Source organism: Cucurbita maxima, unplaced genomic scaffold (assembly GCF_002738345.1).
Source record: "Cucurbita maxima cultivar Rimu unplaced genomic scaffold, Cmax_1.0 Cma_Scf00020, whole genome shotgun sequence".
Classification (NCBI taxonomy): Eukaryota; Viridiplantae; Streptophyta; class Magnoliopsida; order Cucurbitales; family Cucurbitaceae; genus Cucurbita; species Cucurbita maxima.
The window spans coordinates 2,861,855-2,885,887 of NW_019272036.1; the positions used below are offsets into that span (position 1 = coordinate 2,861,855).

Sequence of the window (24,033 nt, forward strand, 5' to 3'; positions counted from 1 at the left end):
ATCAATCTTTTATTTTGAAAGTTATTTTTTTAATTATTTAAAAAATTATAATACATATTAATTTAATAATTTTATAAGAGGGATTGTATCAGTCGAGTTGTAACCCTATTTTCAAGTTAGTCGCGTTGACATCATAATAAAAAATGTCAGCCTACAAATCGATCCAAAATTTTTTAGTTTTCAAAAAATTCAACCCAAAATTGAAGAAAAAAATATCTAACCCGACTCAATATCTATGATTTGGGTTTGACTATTCAGATTAGTCAAATTCTCGGGTAATATGAATTACATGTTTTTTTTTTAATATTATTCTTAATATTTTAATTATATTGACAAAAATTCAATTCAAATTTCAATGGCCAAGGACAATAGTGTAACTTTACGCAGTTTTCAACTTTCACCTAAAACACTTTATTATTATAATTATTGTTTTTCCTTCTTTTATTGATTTCATACCATTTTTCAAACCATTCTTAAATTCTAATTTTGAATCAAATTCGTTGTTCCTTCCAAACACGTCTCTTCTCAATATTCCTTCTCTAATTTATTTTGAAACGAAAAAAAAAATTAAATTAATAAAAATACCATTAAACTTTGAAATACTTAAGTACTTAATTTTAAATAGAAATAATTAATATTTTATTTTTAAAATGCCTTTAAATTTTTAGATATATTTAAAAAATGTTCTTGAAATTTCAAAATTACCTTATCTTAATAGATAGACGGAATCATTAATATCATGTTTCAAAAATACCTATGAACTTTTGAAATTAACGTTAATACATTGTATCTCTAGGAAAAAGTTTAACAAGTTCAACTTAGCGACAAATAAAATTAATAAAAAATATGATAGGTGTAAATAAACCTTTATTTATTTATTTATTTATTTTGTAAATGTGGAGTATTTTTTTAACTATACATTTTGAAACACTGTATTTAATCATTTCCCTCTAAAGATAGATATTATTGATTTTTTTAAGTTTAATTTTAAAGTTTAGAAGTATTGTTTTTTATTTATTATTAATTTAGCAAAAAAAAAAAAAAAAAAAAAAAAAAAAAAAAAAAAAAAAAAAAAAAAAAAAAAAAAAAAAAAAAAAAAAAAAAAAAGCACTTTCATGGTACTCTCCTTTTTAGTGTGATCCTCTTTGAAGCAAAAGAAGGGGTCACATTCTGAGCATAAGTCTAAGTAGCAAAGGTGTGACACTAGAGTGAAAGAGAGGTACATAAATGAATCTATACCACATTTAAATGAGAATGATCTTGATGATGCGATGACTAGCAAAGGTTTAGAAAAATTGAAAGTTAAGACCTATACGAACAATGTGTACCTTTCTTTTCAGTGACTCAATCACATGAACTACATGGTTAAACATACTTTTCTTTGAGCGATTCTATGTTGGGTGGCCTCTTATGAATTTTTTGGAATGCATGTGAGTGTGGATAAACATGTTGAAATGACTCGTATTGATAAAAGTGAGAGGTAGACAACGAGATCATGTTATAAAAAATGCAGAAAAAAATCGGATGATCGGGTATTCTACAAAGAACAAAGAACATGAAAGTTGACAAACACTCTATTAGGACAAGACTATTAACAAACAACCTCCTGCCAAATGTGTTTCTTCTGTTAAATGAATGGTCATTCCCCTTTATTTGTATTGATTTACTTTCATTTTGTCTGTTATTGGTGGCTTTGTATTCTGCTGCCACGTGTCGAATGGAAGTAGAAAATACAGGTATTCCGGTTGGATAGGATAGTTTTAAAAATCAATTTAATTGTTCGTAATTAATATTTAGATTATTTATTCAATTTTTTTTTGTTTAAAATATCAGTTCATAATACCTTTATTTATTTATTTTTAAATATTTAATTGAGATTACCTTCCATTTGAATATATATTTTAAAAAATTACTTTAAAATTGTTTTAAAGTTAAATGAATATATATATATATATATATATATATAAAATAAATTTGAGTTAGTTCGGTTTATCTCAATCTAATTTTAAGAAAATTGACGAATCAACCAACTTACTATAAAGTTTTCATTTATTTGAACTCAATCCAAACTCAATAAATTCATAATCCAACTTAAATTATACGAGTTGGGTTATGTTAATCGAGTTAATTAAATTAAAATATTGTAAAAATGAATTAAACTAAAATTGAATTTTTGTTTCTAAAAATCGACATTTGTGAAGATACGAAGAGGGCATGAGGTCGGAATAAAGTGAGCATGAGTACGAACACTTTAATTTTAAGGGAAAACAATGGACAATTGAAAAAACACATTGAAATATGTAACTGTGTAGCCTAATATTTTAATAGATTTTTCCCTCCCAAATATAATTTAAAAACATTAATGAAAATGTAACAAATAACATTACAATTTATTTATTTTGTTAATAATTTAGCCTTTATTTATTTATTTATTTTTATTATCCTATCACCTCTAAAATATAATAAGTCATCCTTTCACTTTCTCCACGTCATCATTACAATAAATTTTAGGTTCAAATGCAAATTTGGCAAAAAAAAAAAAAGAAAAGAAAAGTGTTTGCAAAATAATATGTTTTTATATCTGTAAATAATTAAAAAAAAAAACACTATTATTCTTTTTCCATTATTGCATTAAGCTTTATCCTAAATAAAAAATATATATTTTTATAGTAAATAAAATTCTCCAATTTTATATTATATGCTTAAGATTATTTAAATAATTTTTATAATCGATATCTTTTTTTTTCCTACTATTTTGGGTTTTTTAAATATTTAAATCTAGTTTAAAATTTTTTTTAATAAAATTATTAGGATCTAATTATAAAAATTATAATAGAAATCAAATTAATTTTAGGGGTTAAAAAAATAAAATAAAAAATTAAAAGTGGAGAAACCGACATCGGAAAACAGGTGGCTATAATGGTATGTTTTTTTTTTGAACTTCGCAGATATTTAATTATAAAATTTGAGGTGACGTGTTCATTTATTGGACAACTGCTACGTGTTTAAATTTTGCACGAACAAAACGAGAATTTAGCTTGGAATTTTCCCACTGCCATGTGCTTGTTGCCCAAGCTATGACCTAAAATAAAATGCTTTTCATCAAATGTCCATTTTGCCCCTGTTTTTTATTTTATTTTTCAAGCTTGTTTTTATATTATTTTCCGCTAAATGTCCATTTTGCCCATGTTTTTTATTTTATTTTTCAAGCTTGCTTTTATATATTTTTAATTTGTAAACTTAGTTTCATTTTTAAATATATATATGTATGAAAATTCCAAAATATTACTGACACAAACCTTTTACTTACATAAAATTGAAAAGCAATATAAATAAAATTAAAATATTATTTTCAAATTACCCTCTCATGTCAATTTCAAGTTTTTTTTTTTAATTTTTTTAATTGAAATTAGGTAAATAATAACAATAATTTTAAGGTAAAAATATACCGGATATATTTAAAAATTTTATTTAATAATTAAAAAGTATTATTTTGTTAAAAAAAGTTAACAATATTGCTCAGCCTTGTTATAGTATTTACCTTTAAATTTTAATAAATTTTATTTTAAAAATAGATAAAATAAATATTATCACGTGCACTAAATAATTATAAATTTTAAAAGCTAAATCTCTATAATCATTAATTTTAAAACTTAAATTTTAATAAAAATTCATACAATAAATCATTGCAAGCACTTCGAAATTAAGCTCGATTTCATGTAATATTTTATTTATGGTGATAATTACGAGCTTTGAAAATTTTAAAGAAATTTAAGTTTTAATTTTTAAAATTTTTGTTTATAATTTGTTAAAATTCTCATAATATTATATTAAAAATTAAAGCACTTTGAAAATAGTATTTTAATTTAATTAAAAATTAAATGTATTTGTGGAAGAAATTAACGGATTTTCTAAAAAAGGAAGGGAAAAAAAAAAACATTTTCGCAGCTCTGTTGGAGAAAGAGGAAATTGACGAAGCAAGAATTGAGATTGTAAATCAGTGAGATGCTTTGGCATGGCATGGAACGAGCTGGAATGGATTTCCATGGCGGAATGAATGGAGGAGGGATGAGAAGAACAGGGGCGCCGCTGTTCGGTATGGGAATTCGATGCAAAATGCATATCAATGTCGCAATCCATGTGCGGCTTCGTGACCAGACGAATTGGTCGGCTTTGACAGCGACAAACGCAGGTGCGTGTACCATCGACGAACTTTCCTTTTCACCCCCCCATTAAATCTTGACGCGGAAGTTCGAGGCCTGCGATTCTCAACCATTTCTTTTGAGCTATCCCATCAGATACAGTAGCGGCACCTGCTTCTTTCTCTCTCGTTCCTTCTCATTCGCTTCTTCATCCTTCTCTATGGCGTCTCTTTTGGAAAAACCTCTTCCGGTTTCCGTTCAGAACATCAATCCTAAGGTATACTTTGCATATTGATTTTGAACTGTTATTTTTACTGTTTGACGATTTGATGCACTGTTTGGATTGGATTTTCTACTTCCAGCTAAATCGTGATCGTGTTCTCTGTTATCGTTGTTGTTATCCTTGTTATCGTCGATCATGGCGGATCTGTGATGTTCCTTACTCATCTTGTGTTTGCGCTTTCTGTTATAGCTATGTTTCTTGTTGTTTTCGATGAGAGGGAATCCATTTTGATATACGGGAGTTTGATGGTCGTTCTGTAGGGTATCCAAAGCATTTTTCTTATGGTTATGTCGCTATCTTAATTCATTTCGTTGATCATTGCCATGGGTTTGCATATGTGCTCTTCTCTGACAGAGAAAATGAGTTCAGCATGTGTTGGAAAATGACAACTCCTTGATGTTTTGAGACAATCTCCCGTACTAGTATTAATCCTTTGATCAATATTTCCTTGTTGCTTTCAGATCGATTGTTTCACCGTATTGTTTTTCCACAGTTTCCAAAGGCCTAATTTTGGTTTTCTTCTATAGGTTCTGAAATGTGAATATGCTGTTCGTGGTGAGATTGTCGTCCTTGCTCAGGTAGCTTTGTGCGGATGTATTTATATTGACGTTAATATTTGTATGCTAATTTGAAGGGTTGACATTAGTAATAAGCAACCTGCAAGGTCAAGCAGGAAAGCATAGCAAAATTATGGCATCCGGTTGAATAAATTTGAGATCTGAGAGCTGGTTTTGCTTTGTTTTATTAGTTCTAAATCTGATCTGAATTGCTTACTTTGTGATTATCATCCTTCTACTTACTATCTTTTATTCTCTTAACAGAAACTGCAAGAAGAGCTACTGTCTAAACCAGGCTCACATCCTTTTGATGAGGTATGATTACTTTTGTCTACTCATTTCGTATTAGCATCATACCGCATTCATTCATACGTTCTCTTGCTCCCAATTGAGGCTAGCATGGGAAATTATCTGTTGATGCTATCCAAACTACATTCATTTTGAATATAGTGGAAGGCTTTTCGAGTCTAACGACACAGATCTTGCTGGTGATATAAGGTTTTTGTACGACCCACTTATACCATTATTGAATCACTTTGTATGCAGATACTGTACTGCAATATAGGAAATCCTCAGTCCCTTGGTCAGCAACCAATAACATTTTTCCGTGAGGTTTGCCGGAGTACTGACTGTTTGCACTTTCCATTGTGCCTTTAGCAATTTTATTCCTGATAATCCTTGTTTACTCAGGTTCTTGCATTATGTGACCATCCATCTTTACTGGATAGAAATGAAATTCAGGGTTTGTTCAGGTACTGCAGCTCAGAAAGCTACTAAATTTTTCCTCTACATGTTCTTTAAAATCCCCTGCCCGACTTTGGTAAATCATGAAAAGAATTTTATGTTTGATCACGTTGTTTTCAAGAAGGGTTATACAAACTTCATGGATAATTATTTCAGCTTATTTTATAAAACTGCATCAGCTTTACATCAATTTTGTTTTGCTCAAAGTAGACATCTTCCTTTGTTCTGAGTACTCAGATTTTTGGTAATAATGTTTTTTGTGTTTCCTACATGATTTTTTGTTCCAACTTGTTGCAGTGAAGATGCCATTAAGCGAGCGTCACAAATTCTGAAACAAATTCCTGGGAAAGCAACTGGTGCTTACAGCCATAGTCAGGTTGTTATCAAGAAAACAACAAAAAAGTTGGAGTTTTAGGTAACATAGAATTCAGGTTATCTGACTTTTGATCTATTTGTCACATCAGGGTATTAAGGGGTTGCGCGATGCGATTGCTGATGGAATTAAAGCTCGTGATGGTTTCCCTGCAGATCCTAATGATATATTTTTAACAGATGGTGCAAGCCCTGCAGTAAGTTTTAGTATCTGAGACTTGAGTCTTTCTGTTTGAAAGTGGACACAAGATATAAATTTCAGAGTAATAGCATGTCTAAGTGGCTCTTCTATCTGTCTGTTACCAGGTCCATATGATGATGCAATTGCTAATAAGTTCAGAGAAAGATGGAATACTCTGTCCCATTCCTCAGTACCCTCTGTACTCTGCTTCTATAGCTCTTCACGGCGGTACTCTTGTACGTTTCATATTATTTCCGAAAATCTTAATCGTTTGATTTGGTTCCTTCGATTAATGTGTTTACGACTTCATTTGTTCCAAACAGAGTTTTATAACTTTTGTGTGCTTCCAAATCTTTTGTTGTCGAGAGATCAAGCAGTTGACATTTATTGGTGGTTTGCAGGTCCCCTACTATCTTGATGAAGCATCGGGATGGGGATTGGAAATTTCTGATCTGAAGAAGCAATTGGAGTCTGCCAGGTCAAAGAATATTTCCGTTAGAGCATTGGTGGTTATAAATCCCGGAAATCCTACTGGGCAGGTATATTACTGGATAGGTTTTGAATGTAATCTTGGGATGGAATTATTTTCAGATTTGCTAGTTTGCAATATCTGATACTCTCATCTCTCTCAATGGGTTTCTTTCTGCTTCGCATATTTTGCTTCGTAATTCTTTAGATACTTTAATTTATTGTAGTATCTGTATGACTTTAGGTGCTCACTAAGGAAAACCAAGAGCAAATAGTGGAGTTCTGCAAGCAAGAGGGCCTCGTTCTTCTGGCAGATGAGGTAAATCTAGAACATCCATGGAAGTCTGCAACATAACTTTACTGGTTGTATTAATACATCACTGTGGCTTCTTAAGACCTGATAAATGTGGCAGGTATATCAAGAAAATATTTATGTTCCAGACAAGAAGTTCCACTCTTTTAAGAAGATTTCACGCACCATGGGTTATGGTGAAAAGGACATTTCCTTAGTATCATTCCAGTCTGTCTCTAAAGGTTTGTTGCCTTTGTACATATCTATTTTAAGCCTGCTGAGGTAAATTCTATGTGGACAACTGGGCTGATTTCATGCTTTACTTTGTCTTCCTGGCATTAGGATACTATGGTGAGTGTGGAAAACGAGGAGGTTACATGGAGATTACTGGGTTTAGTGCTGATGTAAGGGAACAAATATACAAAGTGGCATCCGTTAATCTTTGTTCTAATATTTCCGGCCAGATTCTTGCTAGCCTTGTAATGAACCCACCAAAGGTTAGGTTCTTCTGATTTCTATGCATTACTAAATTCATCCATTACAAGGCAAAAATGTCCGCAAGAAAGAGCTGAAGTGCAATGCGTAACTTTGTATCAATTTATTTTTCCTCTTTGGTTGAAGACTGTTGATGATTTGTGCAGGTTGGGGATCACATCTATGAATCGTATTGTGCAGAGAGAGATGGCATCCTCTCGTCTCTGGCAAAGCGTGCAAAGGTTTGTGGATTGAGTATACTCTTTTTGTTTTGAATAAATCTGTATGCTGTGGAGAAGAAAAAGAAAACGTTAGAATTCCCGAAATCTTGGTTCGACTAATCTTCGAACTTGTTATCACCAATCAGTCCATAATTGTTTATCTGTGATGCACAAACTTAAGGATTATACTCCATACAATTTATTGTCTGCAGACATTAGAAGCTGCATTCAATAGTTTAGAAAACGTAACATGCAATAAAGCAGAAGGCGCAATGTACCTATTCCCTCGTATTGAGCTGCCTGAAAAGGCAATAAAAGCAGCAGAAGCTGCAAATACGGCTCCTGATGCGTTCTATTGCCGCCAACTTCTCCACGCCACTGGAATAGTTGTCGTCCCCGGTTCTGGCTTTGGGCAGGTTTGTGATGTTGGCCTAACCTCTCAATCTATTTCCAAACCATCATCTTCTGTATTTGAATTTTCAACCATTTATACTACACAACTAAATGTTCCATTCTGCATTTGTTTTGACATAGGTGCCCGGTACATGGCACTTCAGGTGTACAATACTACCCCAAGAGCGAAAGATCCCGGCTGTTGTCTCTCGCCTGACCGACTTCCATAAAGCATTCATGAACGAATATTGCGACTAAGTTCCAGACTATCCAAAGCACTGGGGACTCACCAGGTGCAACTAATTCCCCATATTTCTTGGAAAATACGATGCCGAAGCATGTTATGTTTTTTCTTTTTGGGCTAATGAATAATGTGGGATCGGTTAACTAAATAACTTATCAAGGCGCAAGGTCTTTCTGTGCCCCTTAAAAATTTTGATTGTTCAGCAAAGTATCTTATCTTATCTTTAAACAGAGAATGAATACATCAAAGCAGCTATACAGCCTACAGGCTAATTGTAAGGCAAGCAAACAGAGATATCTCAGTGATCCCTGAGAGTTCAATTTCCTCTCTCCCTCTCTCTCTCCCTCTCACTCTCCCTCTCTCCTTTTGAATGAGTACAACAAATGTGAGGTGAAGATTTCAACTTTGGACATCATAGGAAAAATCTGTTAGGTTAGGTGGCCAGGAAAATTTAAAAACAGAATGAACCATCCAATGAGATTTTTTGCTCGAAGGGAGTTGGATAATTGAAATCACTGAGTGAGATCCCATATCAGTTGGAAAGGAGAATGAAACATTCTTTATAAGAGTGGAAACTTCTCTCTAGCAGGTGCGTTTTAAAAACTTAAGGGGAAGCCCGAGAGTGCCTTAAGGGAAAGTCTAAGCGGTTAAACAAAACGGTTCTCTACAAACAACCTGACATGGAACAAATCTCGGTCCACTTGATGGATGAATGACAGATGTGGGCTCCTTATTGCCCAAAACTATTCCCAAATATGCCATTTTCTTCAATCTATTTCAAGGAACTGTTTCCTTTTGGGGAGACAGAATATCAGAATATTCCACAGCATCACTACCAATGAGCACTATGCTCACTTGCTTCACACTCTACTCATAGCTTTACATCTTTACACGTAGTGATTAGAAAACCGTTGAAATGGTCATTGGAACAGAAAAGGTTTTAGGATCAGATTGAAGAAACATTCCATGTTGATAATAAGAAAAAGGAGGACGTGAAATGATGATTTTAGGGCACGGTTATCAGGAGCTTCTCAAAGCCATAAAAAAATGGGCTGCTATTCTCTTACAAAGAGGACTGTAACCAAACAAGCCTGTTAAGAGAAGAGATACTACCGAGTTATTACCATGTTACCGAGAATAAAAAGTACGAAAAACAGCAAAAAGGAAATTACACCACTAACTTTGAAAAGACCTCCCAGCCAATTACCAGAAAGAGAGAGGGAGAGGACTTTGTATAAAGACATGGTGGAGATATTGGATTCACCGGCAGCAACCGGTTGAAGATAAGCCACATCACGTGGGCCCTCACATTACAATATTATATATATGTATATATATATATATATATATATATATATATATTTCAATAATGCCCCATGATGAGACATAACCAATCTCCAATAATTGGAATATTTTTAACCTATACTTCGTTGTGTATAAAACTTGGGAAAACATTAAATATAAAAGGTTTCATATTCTTCTTCTTCTTCTTATGGCATTCACTTGTTGTTCTTCTTCTTCTCTCAATTTCTGTCTTCTGAAATCTGGACTTTCAGTCTCAGTTAGGGCTTCAAGCAGAATTCCGATGCTCAAACCTTCAAAGTTTCCTCTCAAGAAATGTCTCCCACTGCAGATCAGATCTTCCATTAACAACAAGGTCAACTTCTTCTCCTTTCATTTTCTCTCTTTGCTTTTCCCACATTCTTCTTTCATATATTCTTTTTTTTTATTCCTCCTAATCTTTAAAACCAATCCACTTTATTCAAGTAAATAATTGGTTGATATATGATCCAAGCTATTGATTTTGTTCTGTTTGTTATTGTCTTTTTTTATTTTTACCGAATTAAGGTGGTATAGTGATGGGATGACTATGATTTTATAGATCATTTGATCTTAGAATAGTTCGGGTTAGTATCTGATTATTAAGTTTGACGAAAAACAAACAGATTTTTGAGGATCAAGCGGAGGGAGTGATTTGCTACACAGACGAAAATGGGGAGATCGTCTGCGAAGGATACGACGAGGGTCCTCGCTTGCACCAAAACCATCTTGAAAAAGGCAACCATCATAGGTAAATCAATCATTATTCTAAACCTAAACGTATCTAAAGTTCTCAAAAGAAACTTTCTGTGAACCGCTTGATTGATATGTGTTTTTCTTTTTGTTTCATCTTTTGGCCACACTTAGAGAGAGTGAGATTCTTGATCTCCTACTAAAACAAAATTGGATTAATCGAGGAAAGGGTGGTGGTGGACGCCATGCTGAAAAAGGTGTATTGAACGTCAATGGCTTCAACTCGTACTACTAATCTAATTATGGTCTAACTCTTTCGAATCATACTCAGATGTCAAGGGTTCGTATTTCGTATGTTGAATGTATACAGACATAAGATGTTTTAATTTTAGTAGCTTTTGAGTAAATGTACTCTCTTCTATATCCGAATCACATAAATCAAATTCACTGCCCAAATTTCATTGTTTTCTTGCATTAATTTCCTCATGGTGATGAAATTCAAGCCCAAAATTGTATAGCTTCCATAGGTTTTGAGTCCAATTCTTGAACTGCTGAGCATTGGGATGATACTCTTCCATATTTAAGCACATACAAGTGTGATTCAAAATTTGGTTTCATTGAGGTAACTTATCTTGTAAAGTACAACGAATGGAGGTAATGTATTTTGGTGGAACAGAAGATTTTCACTGTAAATCTAGCTATAATAACACTAACCTACTTTATACAAAGATTTGAATCAAGAGGTGAACTAAAATCATACCTCCTTCCTTGATGGCTTTAGCAGCAGCCTTCTTTCACAACACCTCCGAACAAATTATCTTCACCGACCAAAAAGAATGTACATAAAAGAATTGATTATTACCCAACAAGATAATGAACAAAGAGATTCACTCACATAGATATCTACAAGGCAACAGACGCAGCATCCGATTTGCCATCCTGCGAGTTCTCGTTGCCTAAATCAGACTGAGAGTGGCTCGGAACGATAGACTGCGGAAGCCACTGGTCCGGGACCATTGGGAAGTAGGTTGTCATGGCTTTCCTGAACCTCTTCTTGTACTCCTTGGGGGAGATCACAGTTGGAGAGGAGTTTGCCCCACCAAGAATGCCTGTGGCCTTCACCCAAGTCTCAAGGTGTTTGTCCCATGTATACTGTCTCATGAAATCGATGATCCCCATTACCAGTTCATGTTTCTCCTCGTCCACCCCAACCAGCAGCGAGTAGTCCATTACACCGATCGACTGCATCACCACACCACAGGTTAACCAATGTGTGAGAATGTGTCAAATGAGCGTTTACAGAAGAAGCATATTCGTGAACTTACAGCAAGAAATGAAGTATCATTCCAGACAGCTCTCTCTAACAATCGTTTCGCTTTGTTTCCGACGAAAATTGGAGACGTTCGCATTGTTTCAATCAAGTTAAGGTCCAATAGAACCTTGTTCTTCCCAGTTGAATCAGCATTATAGCGTGATCTTGAAGATCCTTTTAGATCATAAAGCCGCCTAACATTCCTTCTAAACAGAAGATTCTCCATAACCAAAACGTCCATCTTTGATTCTTTCCCTCCTTTGAGGTGCTTTGCCGTAACCTTCCACCATGAAACCAACAAATAGAAAATTTCAGACAAGATAACCTCTCAATTATCATAAGTAAACCACAATATTATAATTGAAGTTCTTATCATAGAGTTAAAATTTGCATTTTATCATCTCCTCCATGTATCTGTCGAACGATGAATTAGTCATTTATAACAGACTAATTGTTGATGATGGAAGTCCCACTTGGATGATGGAAGTCCCACATCGGCTAATTTAAGGAATGATCATGAGTTTATAAATAAAGAATACTCTCTCCATTGGTATGAGGCTTTTGGGGAAACCTAAAGCAAAGCCATGAGAGCTTATGCTCAAAGTGAACAATATCATACCATTGTGGAAAGTCGTATTCATCTAACATGGTATCAGAGTCATGCCCTAAACTTGGTCGTGTCAATAGATTGGTAAATCCTCAAATGTCGAACAAAGGACTCCAGAAGAAAAGGAGACGACAAGCCTTCTCGAAGGCAGTAAAAAATGATTAAGACTCCAAAGGAGTCTAGGCTCGATTAAGGGGAGGCGTACTTTATTCGAGGGGAGGTGTTGATGATGGAAGTCCCACATTGGCTAATTTAGGGAATGATCATGGGTTTATAAACAAAGAATACTCTCTCCATTGGTATGAGGCCTTTAGGAAACCCAAAGCAAAGCCATGAGAGCTTATGCTCAACGTGGACAATATCATACTATTGTGGAGAGTCGTATTCATCTAACACTAATACTAATCTATCTTTGAAGAGCGCGTTTTTCTCAAGTACTGGAAAACTATATAAACATAGCTACAATTTTATAACACAATGACATCTTAAAGCCCAAGGATTAGAGGTACCTGATAAATTCCAAGAATCTTTGCTAGACATGTAGGACTTCTCATACTAACTGATTCAGATAAATACTTGAAATATTCAGGTGCAAATTTGATAAATGACTCCAGTTCTGTCTTGGTGACTTGCTTAATAATAAATCGATCGTCCCAAGTTTTGGCAAAGAAAACATTACTCTTACCACCTTGGGCTCCCCACTTCTTACAACGACTAAGGGACTTTATGAAGTCGAGTTCTGAACAACAAATCCTCCTCAAAGCTTCGAAACGTTTTGCATAGTAACAGGTAACAGAATATTTTGCTCCACCATGGGGGCCATAGTCTTCGAAAACGATTCTGGGATTAAGGGACTTTGGGTATAAGAGTGGATCCAAGCCAAGTGAGGTACGAGATCCAGAGATGGTTGAAAAACTATCATCCGAAGGCCCCGAAATTTTAGAAGTATCGAAGGAGAAGTCATCAGAGGACTGCAAAAATGATTCTGTGAAAGACGAGGAAGGCAACGAATCACCACAATCTCTTGGTTTTTCTGGCTCATCAATCAGCTGGGAGTGATATTCTGGTGACATTAAGGCGTAAGCAATGATACTTGAGGGTTCATCATCAAAGACTGGAACAACAGTTTCATTTACACCAAGGGGCAAGAACAGCTTAGCTCCACCTTGAAACTCTAGCTCCCAGAATGAAGACAGAAAGACAGGATTGTGTTTTGCTAGTGCTTCAAGTTTCTGACCAGTAGCTAGAAAATTCTCATTAAATAAATAATAGAAGTTTGAGGATGCCGTCTCTAACTGACTAGCAAAGTCCTCTGTATCATCAAGTGCCTTTGAAGGAAGCGACTGAGAAACAGAATGGCGATCTTCAGAACGATCATTCCGTGAAGTATCATCGATGCCTGATGAATCTGATACAGTTGAATTGGATAGAATATGAGAGTTATCTTTCGTTATTCCAACTACTGAACCATTTTCACCTGTCCATGCCGCCTCGAGTGTATCTGATAAAGTTAACAGCCTAGAAATCTGCCCATCAGCCTGAACAGCAAGAACATTTGCCCTTGATTCTACGGGTTCAGATGGAGCATTAATGCTTGTGCTGCATAAATCTTCTCCTTTATGTGAATCTGAATCTCCAACTTCTTTGATTTGAATGTCAGGTTGAGCCAGGCTGGTAACAAATTCTTCTCCTTTACTTTGGCCTCCATTACACTGTTGATAGACGAGACGAGAAGATTTAAGGTCTTCTACTGATTTTCCGGTGCCACTAATTTCAGAAAGCCTCTCTTCAGATTCCGAAAAAAAGCTGCCATTAGAGATACTGTTGTCTAAACTGGCAGCATGGATCAAGTGCTGGTCCCATACATAAGCTTGGACGAGTAACTTCCTACGCAGATAGTTGATCTCAAGAATGTCTACAGTAACCTGGCCCTGTTTTCCTTCCCCATTCATAGTCTTATGGAGTGATTCCTTAACCACAGGTAGCAGAACCAAAAAAATAAGCAAGAAATTGGATATTGTATGCATGAACTATCTAAAAGTAAAAAAAAAAAAGTTGCTTTACTTGTAAATTTAAGAATCAATTGTGGTGCTTAAGACACAAGAAAAGTTCTTTATGAACACGAGTTTGGTAATATCACCGAGAAGAATACATGTATGCATAAAATTTCAAAAAAAAAAAAAAAAAAAAAAATCACTGTCAAGATATTACTTCTTTTTCTTTTTTCTTTTAAATGTAATCTGGGGACAAGTCAAATTTTGTAAGACGTGTTATATGCAGAAGACAATAATACGGAACAAGAAGAGCCCAACCACTTTGGTCCATCCTAATTCCCAACTCCTAAGATACAAGCAGATAATGAAAATGAGCCATCAAATGGGTCAAAAAAGGCATATGCACCATACAGTAAAACAGTATGAGACGAGTTCAACCACTTTGGTTCATCCTTATTCCCAATTACTAAACAGATTGAGGAGTTGAAGAAAAACGCTTTGCCGGTCAAGTATAAAAAGATAAGCTCTGACAAATTCATCCCCTAAAGAGATTCGACTGAAAAGCACGGTGTAACCAAATTGAATTTCCATACAAATTTAGGATGCGTGGTAAGATGTTCAAAGAGATGTCTAGTTTCGACATTCACCTCAAATTTGGCCTTCTCTTTCTGTAACGTTGCCTCCAACCCAGCAATCTGGCGCCTTAGTTCCATTTTTCTCATGCTAGTAATGGTCCCTACACCAGATATTTTTTCTGCAATCTGACGAAGAGTATTCAACACTTCGGAAAATAAAAGCTCAGCCTTGTTCACCACCTGCTATGATCAGAGAATTAGATCATCCATGTGCAACAAAAACTACATCATAAACATCTCAAATCCAAAAGTTATCCACCTCATCCTTTTCTTTTTGTATCCACTCCTGATTCTCATAGTTGAAATCAAGTTTTGATGGCGGAAGGTATACAGAATGCACATTGATTGAAGCATAGCGAAAGCAAGCAGTCATTCTCCCATATCTGCACAAGTGAAGCAATGAGAGATAGTAAGTTTCAAATTCTGGCCAAAGGTTGAAAAAGAAGATGCACAAGTAATTAGAGAAGGTATCTTTTCCACTTTGACTAGTTTGATATCAACATAAGTTGAAAAAAAATAAGACAAGAAAGAGAACTCCTCACAATGAAATGCAATAAGAAGTGGCACCTCAGCTTCCAGAAGATGCAATTATCTTACATAACATATTGAAACGATGTAAAAAAAGTGGAGTAGCTGACATCCTCAAATTGGATTGGAGGCCTACTGTTTGATGATGTCAAGTAAAAATTAAGTAAATTTTGATTATTTTGGTGATGTTATATGGTTTACAGCCTCAAATTGGATTGGAGGCCTACTGTTTGATCCTCTCCAGAGGCATGAAACACCTCGTTCCATGGCCTTTAGGTTGTTTTGTTTGTCCTTTTTTAATGAATATCTCTTTCTGTTTCCTATAAAATAAAATTAATAAAAAAACCATTCCATTCCAATGATTTGTGGATCAAAAAGTAGGCCCTAAACCCTAAAATATATAAAAAGTTTCTGAATCAAGTGAAAAAAGAAGGGCACAAACAACTAACACCAAGAATAATAAAGGAACCAACTTCAGCACTCAAATTGTATGTTAAAAAATGAATATGCTTAGGAGACCAAAAACCAATATATAAAATTACATATATTATAAAGAATGACCTACATAAAACTATTTATGGATTTCAATTATAGACATAGCAAATGGACTATAATTAATATGAGATGATCTTGTCAAAAAAAAAAAAAAAAAAAAAAAAAAAAAAAAAAAAAAAAAAAAAAAAAAAAAAAAAAAAAACAATAATATTATGAAGATGACCACTTTCATGCAAGAAATACTATGTTTCGATAACTTTAAGACTATGGTTTCTCTCTTTTTAATAACTCCTGGAGGTGCAGTGATGAAAGTGAAACACAGATTAGTTCAATTTTGTATTGCCAGGTGTTTTTTGTATATGAATATTACTGGTTTTGTAAATTTTTTAAAACTAAAATACTTGCTGATTTGCCAAATGATTACCCATAAAAACGAAGGCAGTCTCTATGTAAAGAGTGGCCACAGCTTGCCACTCTGCTAGCAGCAACGTGGTTAGAAAAACTGAGCTCTAAGAACTTTCCAAATGAGAGTCCCCATGCAGCATCTGACATCACTACTCTTCGAGTAGCTGGAGGAAAACCATTTTTTCGTGGGCATCGCAGGCATCTGTGCCACATCCAGATCTTCCCTTCCCTTTCACCTGGCAAGATACAGTCTGGTAACTTTTTAACAGATATTGTGAGGGTGCCCTGTCTATGAGTATAACAATTCACATGTGCTTCTGCTGGCATGTTGCAAGAATCGCATCGGTAAGTCTGGAAAGGCATGAGAAATTGTCATTTTCCTTATGGATTTTTAAGTTTTCGATAGAGAGAAATCTGATGTACATTGAAGTAAGGCCGCTCACCTGATTTAATAAATAGTCCCTTAAGAATCGACCTAAAGGTTTATCGAAAGTCCCATAGTATTTGATTCTAAAGAGATGTGACCTCTCACTGACATTTCCTTTCAGTATGCACCTTGATGATAACGAGACCAAAATACTTTGATGGTCAGAAGATGCTGAAGGGAAGTCATCTTTTCCTGTTCCCAGCTCCTCTTTAGAAGTTCCAAGGTCTTGATGGTTTTGATTATTCTGTTGCACATTTAATGGCTCTGAGCCAATTGGCTGGCTAGATGCCACTGAGCTATCATCACCTTCAGCATCGATAGAAAACTTGTCATTCTCCAACAACTCAACAGATCCTAGTACCTGATGCTTTTGATAACCACTATTAGAAGATTCTTCTATTTCTCCCCTGGTACCCAAAGCATTTCTCTCCTTAGGACTTGGGTATGGAGAAGACTCATCACCATAAGACTCTGAGTTAGTAGTCCATGAAATGGGATCAGAAGAGAAAATGGCTGCTGAATTTGCTGCAGAGGAAGTTGGCCGTGAGAGCTGAGAAATAGGGCTGTTTCCTACAAAAGGTGAAGTGCTATTGCTTGATAAGATTAGATCTGAGATCGGTAAACTCTTAGATCTTTGTGACTCGTCAATAGGTAAGCTAGGTTTCTGCCCTGGGTAAGAAGGAAGACAGAAATCAGGCACCATTGATATGGATCTCTCAATAACAGACGATTTCAAGGGAATTGCAACAGTAATTGGGGAGTTCAATGGAAGTTCTGGTAGAGAGGCTCTTTCATCAGCAAGAAAAGATGTTTCCAAGGCCAAATGATAAGCAGCAAAAACTCCAAACTGAACAACTCGCTTTGCCTTCTTCAACTCATCCTCGTCGGCTCCCCTAAGCAAAATCTAAAGAAATAGACATACAAAAAGTTAGTACTTAAACCAACGGTTTTTAATCGCACCTCTATTCTGCAAGACGACACACCAACCAACAACCACATTAAGAAACTCATCCAGTGGATCACTGAAAAAATGAAACACTTATTTCTGCCATGCCGAAGCTCCCCCCCGCCTCCTCTTATTTCTAGAAATTCTTGGTACATTACTTTTCATTTCCACAAAGACGTGCATGCTTTTACACATTATTTTCAGTAGAAAAGATAATACGCCCAAATTTGGTGATAGGTATAGCAAGAACTTACAGTACAACCCAATGGCTTTGGGCAACCTTCAAAAAACATCAATGTCTTCACCGATCTTTTCCCTCCCTGTCCAGAAGAGCTCAGATCTTCTGTGAACCTTTCTACATGAAATGACTCACAATATCCCAATTTTGGAGATGACAGTAGATCAATCGAGGGAACTATCTGTGCACCTGTGCAGCGGGCTATACGCTCCAAAAGTGGTCTCTTGATATTGAGAACAAGCGATATATCTTTTGCAAGTAGGTACTCTTGTGCATATCTTGATACTGATTTTTCAACTAAAAGAACATCAGGGCAGTGTGCATCTATTTTTGCAACTGCCATCTTCAAATGGTCAATTTCCTATAAAGGTTTAAATCAAATTAGCACAAGACGAGGGGGGAAAATAAACAAATGAATGCAAATTATATACAAGCACTGGCAATTTGTCATTAATGACTATAGACTGAACTAAGAAGTTACAACCTGCTGCAAAAGTGTATCTAAACTCGATAAGTGATTGGAAACCCTTTGGTATTCAAGTGCACCTCCAAGAATCAGCAAGCGAGATTTCTCTATCTTTGAGGTCATTCTCCGATGAGCCACATTTTTCTTGCAAACCACCCCTTTTACCACCGAACTAAAAGATAAGTAATTGAACTCATTGTAAGAAGGTTTGAAGAACTAGAAGTATTAACTTTTGAAATCAAAAGTATATTCAATAAGTCCCTGTACAATTTACCATTACAACATGTGGTAAAAGTTAACATGATCGTTGAGGTCTAAATGAAGTAGTGGCAGATATGGTTTTTAAAGAATGAACAACAAATATGACAAAAGTAGTAATAACTATAAGACAATCATTGATATGGGGCAGGTTAAATAATGAATGACAAACATATCCTGAAAAGTGACTGTCTGGTGGTTACTGATCATTGTCACTTCGCTTCAAGTTTTAATACCCACATATGTCACTATTCTGTCCACAACTCAGCAACCGCATAAATCCGTTTCACTTATTTTAAGTGTAAAAGAGTTCAATGGCATATTTGAATCAATTTTAAAAGTCACAGGTAGAAGTGAAATTTTCAAAATGATAGGAATATAGTTAAAACTAACCTTCAAGTTTTAGGGTATTTCAAATAATTCAGCTAATTTTTTAAAACAACATTAGGATGTGAATGTAGTAAAAAAAATATTGCAGCCATAATTAAGGGACAACATACTATTTCAATAAAAATCAGTTTGAAGTGGCTAACTCTCAACAAAGTCAAACTTACAAGGAAAAATAATGATAGGTAAGGTTAATGAACTATAAGGAGTACAGAGAAGTCAATTTACAAATTACCATTTTACCAGCTCTCTTAAGGGAAATGTAAACCGAAGATCCAAGAACCATTTTTACAATAGGCTTTGCCTCTAACTCAGGAAAATGATTATAAATAACTTGTGGGCTATACTAGAAAGATGCAGAATCTTCTCATAGAAAACTAGCAGAACTGGTAACGAAGGAAAGATAATTTCATGATGCCATGAGAAGAATCAAGTTTCATCAGTCAAGAAAAAGCAGTCAAATAGATAGAATTGTGTAATAAAGCGTCACAAAATAAAATAGGACAATTTTTGTTATGAAAAGCCACACGCACAGAGTTAGGTGACATAAGTGAAATAAGACAGTTTTTTGACAGATGAAAAGCTATATATACACCATAAAAATTACCTACTGCGGCGAAATCCCGAAGCTATACATTTGACTTTCACATATCCGCCTGGGTCCATCTCACCGCCTCTACTCATATCTGGCTTTAGTAGTGTGGCAGCTTCCCAAGAGAGGGAAGTAATTATCTCCAGCCAACTCTCTTTATCACTGATCTCACCCAAAGGAAGGTTCTCCACCTGCATCAGTTGAGCTACTAAAGCCCTAAAATGTCCATCGACAACATTCTTCATGACATTGTTGTGCTCCTCACATGAATTATCCCTATTACGATATTCCCCATTCCCAAAATTGCTAGAGTCCCGAAAATATCCCCATTCACCTGCAACATGTCCCCCATCTTCATCATCATAGAATGTTTCCATCTCATCTTCTTCATCTTCAGGTTCAGGTGGGAGCCAGAGAAGGCCATTGTTTTCAAAATCAACAGGTTCATACTGGACATCATCCGTTAAGTCTAAAGAGGAATCCCCTTGATCTTCTCCGTAAATAAAACTTGTGTCTTCCTTATGGTCAAGATCTGGAATTCCTTCCAGACCATGTGAGTAAAAACTTTCCCCCAAGGGAGAGCTACTTAAACTCCTGGCGTCACTGATTTCTCCATCAAGCTGCTCATTATATGGTCCATGCTCATTGCCAATATCTTCAGATTCAGCTTGACCAAAGTAATTTGTGACTAGAGGAGATGGCCTTGCTTCAGTGTCTGACTTGTATACACCACCATAATCATACTTGCCAGCGCTCCTGATAACAAAGAAACCACAAGCCACATTAAGTAAAATAACCACAAAAGTTGTTTCACTCTATGCCTTCTTGCTAGAAGCTCCTACTACTTGCAACAACTACACAGGTAAAATCATATTTCAAAATGTGTGGCTCTTATCTATTTCAGAACTATGGTCAGATGATCAACTCCAAGGTTTATACCATTAAGGTTGACCCTTGAGGTTAAATCAATATCGACTCGTTAAAAATAGCGGAGGCCCTATAATAGAGGTGGTTGGAATAATCAAAATAACACAGGGATTCTAGAGGCCAAGTAAGAACCAAACTAAATGCAAACATTAGAGGCAAAACCTGTTCATGGAATAATTTTGTGGTATATCTATGCTGGAAAGAATGTCAGCGCTTCTCCCCGATGTCGATTCACCCTGTTGATCTCTGTCTGTTAAGATAATAGGTGAATGTTGTGGGCTTAGACCAGAATGGTCTTGAGCTTGTTGGTTGGTCTCAACTGAGTAGGGCACAGAAGCAAGAGTAGTCCAATTGCTGTCAGCAGTGCCGCTAGATCTAGTACTGGACAAACTTGCTGCTGATGATGAACTGCAGGTATCCTGGATCATCACCCTGATATCATGACCTGGAGCAGCTATGCCCTGATTCCATTGCTTGAAGCAATAGTTACAAACACGAATTCTCTCCCGGTCTTCACGAGGAGTCCTTGGATTACCTGATGGGGCAAGTATTGAGTTTGCAGTACACTTAGCACAAAATACTCGTCCACAAAGCCGGCAATGGTGTCTACGGTTTATAAGGGTAAATTGCGCGTCACAATCGTAGCATACCCGGCAGCTCTGATCAGGCATCCAAAAAGCCCTCGATACATTAGCTGATTCAGATCGCCAAGGGATCCACGACTTCCAGTTACCAAGTATATCAGTTAATGTCTTGTCGGGAGAATCCATTGACCAACAAACCCACGGTTCCGTTCATTATGACATGCTCATTTGATAGTAGCCCAAACAAATTCAATCTGAAAAAAAGAACTGATCATCCAAGGGAGATAACCTTCTCAAGATTCAAACCAGCGCCCACGATCAAACTAATTCCACCTTAACACAAAGGAAGAACAGGCAAAAGAAGAAAAAACATCGAAAAGGGAACTTCGCCTATTTAGGTCTACTTCCACTCTTTGCATCAACATTAATCCTCCAACAACGAAAGATGCAGTTTCGCCAATTAAAGAACCATGCCCCAATCTCAGACATAAATTGAATCGAATAAAGAAAGCGTGAACTAATTAAATCGAATAAGAACAGGGCAAGATCAAGCATCTTCTCAACTACCTTAAATGAGTTCAATCAAACTCCTCTGAACCGACCCAATACAGTTACGTCTAACTCCGATCACCTCCCTCGAACATCTCCTCAAATTCTCTGTAGAAAATAAATAGAAGTTACAAAAAAACAAAGCAAAAAAATTCACGGAACATCTTCATCATCATCAAATTCACCATAAAACACTGAAAGCTAGAAGAAATACACACAGTGTCGAATTCCAATCGGCCTCAACTTGAACTGAGCTTGACCACCCTCACTCCTCCTAAACGGAAAGGAAGAAGCCAGCACAAATCAGAGTTGAGCTCTGAAGAGAAAAAACCGCGATTCACTACCAATAAAAGCTCATGAAATAACGAGCAGTTGAAGAGAGTCTAGATGATTCCGAAAACCAACCAAGATTCACCGATCACCACCACCACAGAAATCAAAATTTTGCATTCATCCAGATTAAGCACCACTGCAAATCATTCCGCTAATTCAATGAATCATCAATTCTTAGCTAGTCAACCATGCGGTTTTCTGCATAATTTTGATTTTTTTTTTTCAAAAATCAGCATCAAAATAATGAAAGAGAGAGAGATTAGAATAATTTTTCAGTAAACTAACTACTTTCTTAAATAAATAGTTATTTAGATAATATTTTGTAAGCTTCAATAATTTTTTTAGTAAACTAATTATTTTTTTTAAATAAATAAATATTTAGATAATAGCTTTCAAATTAGACATTCTGAAGTATTTATCGGCTTTTTCTTTGGTCAGACATTTTCAACTAATTTAAAATTTAAAATTATTTTTTTGAGTGATTAAAGGTAAGTATTAATTGCAACTAATTTATTACCAAAAATAATAAAAAAATAATAAATTTTTATATTATATGTCAAAAATATAATATTGTTAGACTAAATTTAAACCTGATTAATTTGTTTAAAAATACCATTCAATTTAAAAAATAATAAAAAATATTTTTATCCTATTTAAAAAAATTAATATTTTTCTAGTTTAAGGATATTTTTTTTTAATTTAAACTGCAAGTTTTAAATATTTTTAAAACACAATATTTTTATTAGTTTTATAGTATAGTAAATTATATATATTATAAAAAAAATTAACTTAATTAATTTATTTATGAATTATCAAATTGAATAACATGTTTAAAATTAATCAATTTATTTTTTAAAATAGAAAGTCAAGACGGTAGGATATAGTTGTTAATTAGAAAACAATTAAGTCACTCAACCTTAAATTTTATTTTATTTAATTATAAGATAATTTAAAATTAATTATTAAATTGAAAATTTGTCTTTACAATTTGAAAAAATTATAATTCATTTCCAACCGGAAATTTTTATTGAATGAATTTCATCTGATCATAATAAAAATTTTATATTTTAAAATTATATGGACTAAGAACAAATTAACCGCCTAATTCTAATATTTTTTAATTAAAAAATATATAAAAACAAAAATGTAAAGAATATTTTTTAGTTTTAAAAAATAATAAAGAAATTGAGTCAACGTTGAAATTAAAACAATTAAAAACAAAAAAAAATCAATATTGGTTGTCAATATTATTAATTTTTTAAAGATTAAATAATTAATAAATATAAAATTCAATTTTCAGAAAATAAAAATGATATGAAAAAACGCGTATGGATTTGAATAAAATAAATATATGACAATAACGGTTATAATAAATTTGCCAGCTGTATTCAACCATAATCAAAACTTTGGTTTTATTAATATTGTGATTTATATTATACAATTATATTTAATAATCATATAGTATTTCTAATTTTGTTTTCCATTTTTGAAATTTTATTTTATAACTCTATAAAAAACTATATTTTAGACATTTTTATATTTAATTGTTTTACCAAATTAGCTAAATATATAATATTATATTGAAATTTCACAATTTTTAAAAAATATTTTATAATATTTTGAGAATCTTTTTATTAATGTTTTTTAATATTATGATCTAAAAAATAATTGTCGGTAAATATTTACATATCTTTAGTCTCGTTTGGAATTTACGTAATTATTTTTGTATAATTTTTTTATAAATTTTAAAGGATAAAAAAACTAATAAATTATAATCGAATTGCTAAAAAATAAAAAGTAATTTTTTTTTAATATTTTAGTAATTTTTCCAATTCATTGTTTCTCTATTTTTAAAATAAGTATTTTATTTTTAAAATTCAATAATTCCACCCTATATTATTTATTGTTGAAATATTTTATTTTTTAAAAAAATTAATTTATTATTTTTTTAGTTCGGCAAGAGGAT

The 24,033-nt window shown here is 34.1% G+C and overlaps 3 protein-coding genes across 5 annotated transcripts; 2 read left to right on the forward strand and 1 right to left on the reverse strand.

Moving 5' to 3' along the window:
* Positions 1 to 4,251: 4,251 nt before the first annotated feature.
* Positions 4,252 to 8,654, forward strand: LOC111494419 (alanine aminotransferase 2, mitochondrial-like). The gene is made up of 15 exons (XM_023144363.1): positions 4,252 to 4,419; positions 4,953 to 5,003; positions 5,247 to 5,297; positions 5,529 to 5,594; positions 5,673 to 5,734; positions 6,024 to 6,102; positions 6,191 to 6,295; positions 6,405 to 6,515; positions 6,681 to 6,818; positions 6,992 to 7,066; positions 7,161 to 7,281; positions 7,382 to 7,536; positions 7,681 to 7,755; positions 7,947 to 8,150; positions 8,269 to 8,654. Exons 1-15 carry the CDS (start codon positions 4,363 to 4,365, stop codon positions 8,383 to 8,385), a joined length of 1,467 nt encoding a protein of 488 aa, XP_023000131.1. The 5' UTR covers positions 4,252 to 4,362; the 3' UTR covers positions 8,386 to 8,654.
* Positions 8,655 to 9,732: 1,078 nt separating this feature from the next.
* LOC111494423 lies at positions 9,733 to 10,850 on the forward strand. 2 transcript variants are annotated; one of them, XM_023144366.1, is made up of 4 exons: positions 9,733 to 9,838; positions 9,928 to 10,028; positions 10,318 to 10,442; positions 10,559 to 10,850. In XM_023144366.1, exons 1-4 carry the CDS (start codon positions 9,748 to 9,750, stop codon positions 10,677 to 10,679), a joined length of 438 nt encoding a protein of 145 aa, XP_023000134.1. In that variant the 5' UTR covers positions 9,733 to 9,747; the 3' UTR covers positions 10,680 to 10,850. The 2 variants fall into 2 exon arrangements, with proteins under 2 accessions (XP_023000134.1, XP_023000135.1); XM_023144367.1 differs by having other exon boundaries at positions 9,928 to 10,023; positions 10,316 to 10,442.
* A 131-nt stretch (positions 10,851 to 10,981) lies between these two features.
* On the reverse strand, positions 10,982 to 22,310 carry LOC111494415 (1-phosphatidylinositol-3-phosphate 5-kinase FAB1B-like). Of its 2 annotated transcripts, none has more exons than XM_023144358.1 (14): positions 22,140 to 22,310; positions 21,953 to 22,050; positions 21,753 to 21,842; positions 20,764 to 21,439; positions 19,690 to 20,430; positions 18,456 to 18,609; positions 17,988 to 18,332; positions 16,804 to 17,691; positions 16,380 to 16,711; positions 15,192 to 15,315; positions 14,945 to 15,112; positions 12,813 to 14,273; positions 11,710 to 11,976; positions 10,982 to 11,626 (listed from the first exon to the last, which is right to left on the reverse strand). In XM_023144358.1, exons 4-14 carry the CDS (start codon positions 21,369 to 21,371, stop codon positions 11,288 to 11,290), a joined length of 5,427 nt encoding a protein of 1,808 aa, XP_023000126.1. In that variant the 5' UTR covers positions 21,372 to 21,439; positions 21,753 to 21,842; positions 21,953 to 22,050; positions 22,140 to 22,310; the 3' UTR covers positions 10,982 to 11,287. The 2 variants fall into 2 exon arrangements, with proteins under 2 accessions (XP_023000126.1, XP_023000127.1); XM_023144359.1 differs by having other exon boundaries at positions 10,982 to 11,202; positions 11,280 to 11,626; positions 21,953 to 22,310.
* Between the last annotated feature and the right edge of the window lie 1,723 nt (positions 22,311 to 24,033).

Coding starts and splice junctions, on each gene's coding strand:
- LOC111494423 (XM_023144366.1), top strand. CDS start 9,748: ATGATGAGACATAACCAATCTCCAATAATTGGAATATTTTTAACCTAT. Junction 9,839..9,927: donor GAAAACATTAAATATAAAAG/GTTTCATATTCT, acceptor CTGGACTTTCAG/TCTCAGTTAGGGCTTCAAGC. Junction 10,443..10,558: donor GAAAAAGGCAACCATCATAG/GTAAATCAATCA, acceptor GGCCACACTTAG/AGAGAGTGAGATTCTTGATC.
- LOC111494415 (XM_023144358.1), bottom strand. CDS start 21,371: ATGGATTCTCCCGACAAGACATTAACTGATATACTTGGTAACTGGAAG. Junction 16,712..16,803: donor GGGACTATTTATTAAATCAG/GTGAGCGGCCTT, acceptor ATGCCTTTCCAG/ACTTACCGATGCGATTCTTG. Junction 11,977..12,812: donor AGATTCTTGGAATTTATCAG/GTACCTCTAATC, acceptor TCATGGTGGAAG/GTTACGGCAAAGCACCTCAA.
- LOC111494419 (XM_023144363.1), top strand. CDS start 4,363: ATGGCGTCTCTTTTGGAAAAACCTCTTCCGGTTTCCGTTCAGAACATC. Junction 5,298..5,528: donor GCTCACATCCTTTTGATGAG/GTATGATTACTT, acceptor CTTTGTATGCAG/ATACTGTACTGCAATATAGG. Junction 7,282..7,381: donor ATTCCAGTCTGTCTCTAAAG/GTTTGTTGCCTT, acceptor TCCTGGCATTAG/GATACTATGGTGAGTGTGGA.